Source organism: Ostrea edulis, chromosome 8 (assembly GCF_947568905.1).
Source record: "Ostrea edulis chromosome 8, xbOstEdul1.1, whole genome shotgun sequence".
NCBI classification, from domain to species: Eukaryota; Metazoa; Mollusca; class Bivalvia; order Ostreida; family Ostreidae; genus Ostrea; species Ostrea edulis.
In genome coordinates, this window is record NC_079171.1 from 33,154,802 (window position 1) to 33,159,801 (window position 5,000).

Below are 5,000 nucleotides of genomic sequence, written 5' to 3' on the forward strand. Positions count from 1 at the left end.
TCTTCCCAGAATGAGGGTTATAAATTTTTGTTAGTGTTGATAGATATTTTCAGTCGCTTTTTGTTTATAGTGCCATTGAAAAATAAACAACACCAACACATCACAGATGGCCTAAAATATGTATTTCAAAAAGGACGAAAACCGCATACTCTTAGAACAGATAAAGGAAGTGAATTCAAAAATCGTTGGGTAAAGTCATTTTTGAAAAACGAAGGTGTTCATACCATATACACCCAGAACGAAACCAAAGCAAATTATGCTGAAAGAGTCATCCGTACCATGAAAAATCTAATGTATCGTTACTTCATCAAGAACAGAACTTATCGTTATGTCGATGTTTTGCAAGATTTAGTCACTAGTTATAACCAGAGACCCCATAGATCTTTGGGTGAACATGCACCCGCAACGGTCAACAAGAAAAATGCAGATGAGATAAGACTTATTTCCTACTTGAGCACTAAGAAAAAGAATCCTACAGCGAATACAAACAAGTCGAAAAAACCAAATGAATCGATGAGTCAAAAAAAAATGTATAAAAGAATTTTTAAGTACAAAATAGGAGACGATGTGCGTATTTCACAGCTGAAACATTCTTTCCAAAGAGATTACCAACAGAAATGGACTGAAGAGTATTTCAAAGTTTCTAAACGATACCAAAGAGATGCAATACCAGTGTACAAAATAAAAGATTTGACCGATGATCCAATAGAGGGTACTTTTTATGAATCGGAACTTCAAAAAGTTATGAAGTCAGGAGATATACTGTATAGAGTCGAGAAGGTACTGAGAAAGAGAAAACGCGGTAAAACAAAGGAAGTGTACGTAAAATGGGATGGATGGCCTAGGAAATTCAATTCTTGGATTCCCGAAAGTTCCCTTGAAAACACCAAATAAATACATTTCTCTTCAACGGACCGTCATCAGTCAAGATGAGTCTTCGAATGGTGTTAAGGTCTACCGACAGCTCAGAATATTTTGACAATAAACCAAATTGTTTTCGAATTCAGTTAAATAAACAGGTGCAGTTAGATGGATATTGGACGGTCGCTTTAACGGAATTTACAACAGAAAGCTGGGATTCGAACAAGAAATCTCGAGAGGTGTTTATCTGCTGTGACATATGTGAGGAAACCTTTGTGGGTGGTAAAGACATGCCCCTCTTACGTAGAGTTTTCCTTGGAGAAAAGAAAGAAAATAATATCATCTACAAATTACCCTATTATGTCCCTGTGAAGATCGGTCAACTACAACAGATCTGTATATATATAACAGACAGAGCAGGCAACTTGGTGTCATTCTTAGACGGACCGGTGAGCATTACACTTCATTTTAAGAAGTTTCCCTACGTTTTATGATGAATAGCAAGACGTACATCAGTGACCCTAAAATCTGGGAAGCGTTTTACAAAAACATGGCGGAGAAAAAATTTAATCCGTACAAATATAAACCGAAACAAATAGGAAGAGGTATGAATCGTAAAAAATCTTACGTCATTCCCATTAGACCACATTCACAGTTAGAAACCTTTAACCCCATTCCTCAAGTGACACCCGTGGCTACAGTGGAAGAGAGAGCCAAGACAGAACACCTGAAAGATGTGAAAAATGGCGACCCCTTTGTCAAAGTCATCAAGGGTATAAAAAGACCAAGGAAGCAGTCCTCTGTCATTTCTTCAAAAAAACTTAAGACGTCAACATCACAGAAGAGTAAAAAAAACTAAAGCGGTAAAGAAACCATCTGCCCCAAAGAAAAAACCATTTGCAAAGAAAAAGAACACAAACGGAATATCAAAGAAACGACAGCTATCCGTGGGTAAAAAGTCTCATAAAAAGCAAGTAAAAACATTTAAGATTGACAGTTACGACAACATCTTTAAACAGTAAGGATGGCCTTTCTAAGCAGTGGCGATAAGGACATAGCACAGCCAATGGAACTGTCTCTTTTTGCTTCCCCGACTAATCAAGTAGCAGTTGAGAAAGTGTACTTTACGGAAGCCAGACCGATTTCAAGTATCGGAGTGTCGGACACCCCCATAGAAATAGTGGTATCTGGATCGGGAGCTGAATACATCGATTTAAAAAGAAGTCGATTATATGTTAAAGCCAAACTTTTAAAAGCCGACGGTACAGCATTAGCAAGCAATGAAAAGACTGGGATTATTAATTTACCGTTACAAAGCATGTTTTCTCAAATGGATGTCTACTTAAACAACAAGTTGGTTTCTTTTAACACAAACAATTATCCTTGGAAGGCTTACCTGAAAACAGTCTTGTTTGGTGGAAAAGAGGAATTATCTTCCCAGAAACAGTCCCAATTGTTTTTCAAAGACGAAGGAAATTTGGGTGACGCTAATGCTTATAATGGAGGCAATGCTGGACTAGTCTTGCGCTATGGCTATACACAAGAAAGTAAAGTATTTGAACTGGAGGACAATCTGATGGAGGATATTTTTGACATCGATAAATACCTGATCAACGGTGTGGACATCTACATCAAGCTCTTTAGATCCAGTGCACCGTTTCTTGTGATGTCTGCACAAGACTCTCCTGCTTACAAACTAGAATTACTAGATGTTGTGTACAAAGTGGCAAAAGTACGGGTCGATCCAGGTGTTCTGTTGAATCACAGTAAGCAGATAGAATCCAACCCTGTGAAGTATATCCTTTCAAGAAATGAATTGAAAATGAACACCATTCCTAAAGGATCTACAGAATTTTATTGGGACAACATTTTCCCGCAGGCGATACCCGATCGTATCGTAGTGGGTTTGGTAGATCAGAAGGCTGTGAATGGAGACTACACAACTAATCCATTTAATTTCGAACATTTTGATGTAACAGATGTAGGAATATACGTGAACGGAGAAAGCGTCCCGGGAAGACCCTTAAAAACCGATTTCACGGCGGGGCATTATTCATCAGCGTATTCTCGACTGTTTGAGGCCTCTGAAAAATGGAATCAAGACGCTGGTCTGATAATAACTAGAGACAACTTTGGGAGTGGATATTCTCTTTTCGTCTTTACCATAGACCCCTGTGGGTTTGGTGAAGAATATTTAAACTTGATTCGTCGAGGGAACACCAGACTCGAGCTAAAGTTCAAGCACGCAACAACTAAAGCAGCCAACGTCTTAGTTTTTGCCACCTTTTCCTCTCTGCTAGAAGTGGACAAGTCCCGGGACATTAATTACATTCAACCATGAATTCGAAACAGCTACTAGATTTAGTACACAGTGAACCTATCCTAAAACGATTTGTAAAAGGAGTATATGCCAGTAATACCTTACCAGAAGTCGTGATGTCCTATCCAAGTGCTTTTATCATCAATACACAACCATTACCACTTCCTGGAGAACATTGGGTCGCCGTACTCATGCACAGTTCCTCAGAGGCAGACTTTTTCGATAGTCTCGGGAAACCACTAGGGCATTATCAATCGATTGAAAATTTTATCTACAAGAATAGTGAACATTGCAATGTTAAATGTAAACGACTTCAACCTTCCTATTCCAATTTGTGTGGGCTTTATGTACTTGTGTTTTTAATATATAGATTGTGTCTTAAAATGTCTTTATCACGAATTTATGCTTTGTTTTCCAGTAACATGCAATATAATGATGATTTTGTACACAGTTTCATACATGAATTTTATCTCAATAAATAGCACTACACACCAATGGCTTATAAATAAATACTTCTTCGATTTGCTAATCACATCATTACCGAATCGGTATTTGAACGACAAACATGGCAGGACAAAGTGAATGGTGGAAAACAAAATCCTTATTACCATTTTCAGCACCCTCCACGATTTTAATCTGTGGTAGTACGCAGAGTGGGAAGACATATTTCACAAAACAACTCTTACAAAATGCAGATGGCATGTTCTCAACTCCTGTAGATAAGATCGTCTATGCTTATTCTGAATATCAACCCATGTTTGACGAAATGATGACAAACATACCGAGACTCCTACTCCATCAAGGACTGCCTTCTAAGGAAGATATAGAGCGGTATACTGAGGGTGTAAACCACACAATAGTGGTATTAGACGACCTTATGCTGCAAGTTGCACAATCGCAAGACTGTGTGCATCTATTTACGGTGACATCACATCACCGTAACATTACCACTGTGATGCTCTCTCAAAATTTGTACCCTCCTGGTAAATATGCCAGGACCATATCCCTGAACTGTCTAAATGTGATTTTATTCAAGAATTACCGTGATTCCCGCCAGATCATCACCTTCGGATCACAAATATTACCAGGATGTGTACCGTTTTTCAAAGCAGCATACGAAGCGGCAACACGTCCAAATTTTGGCTATTTGCATGTGTGTTTAGAACCTACCCAGAATAAAGAATACCAACTGCGATCTAACATCTTGCCTGGAGATGACATGGTTATTTACCAACCCCTATAAATACATGTACTTTAACACAATTTATTCATATTGCAAAAATGGATCGAAGAATACGGAAGCAGAGAGCATTTATACATTTTATGCTAAGTGCAAACAGCGCTCAACAGAAATTCATTGTCAAGTCTTTGACTAGTGAGCAATACGATGTCATCAGTGAAATAGCCCTGAATATTTATACGGGAACTTATCCTCTGACGAAGAAGTATATAAATCAGCTGAAACCTTACCAGCCGTACATTCGATCTCTGGGATCGAGAGAAGTCAGTACGAAACAGAAACGTGGTATTTTATTGAAACATCTACCATTAGTATCACTGTTACTGAAACCTATTGCTCATGAAATAAACAGAAATGGCGAGAGAATTGATACTAGTGCCTAAATTAAAATACGAACATCTCCTTAAAAAACTGGAGAATATAGAAGAGCCCGTTAAACCAGACACCATGAATGATGACAAGGATCAAAAACAGATGTCTGAAAAGACCCTAACTGATAGAACGATGAGTGAATCATCAGTTAAATCGATGAGTGAATCAATCAATGACACCTTACAGACAGGAAGTGGTTACGTCAGT

At 38.2% G+C, this 5,000-nt stretch overlaps 1 protein-coding gene across 1 annotated transcript; it reads left to right on the plus strand.

Annotated features, from left to right (window-relative positions):
* The first annotated feature begins 1,885 nt into the window (after window positions 1-1,885).
* Window positions 1,886-3,202, plus strand: LOC130049672 (uncharacterized protein F54H12.2-like). The gene has a single exon (XM_056147569.1). The coding sequence runs from the start codon at window positions 1,886-1,888 to the stop codon at window positions 3,200-3,202; it is 1,317 nt and encodes a 438-aa protein (XP_056003544.1).
* Window positions 3,203-5,000: the final 1,798 nt, after the last annotated feature.

What these genes read in the sequence shown, in the direction of transcription:
- LOC130049672 (XM_056147569.1), top strand. Translation starts at nt 1,886, where the DNA reads ATGGCCTTTCTAAGCAGTGGCGATAAGGACATAGCACAGCCAATGGAA.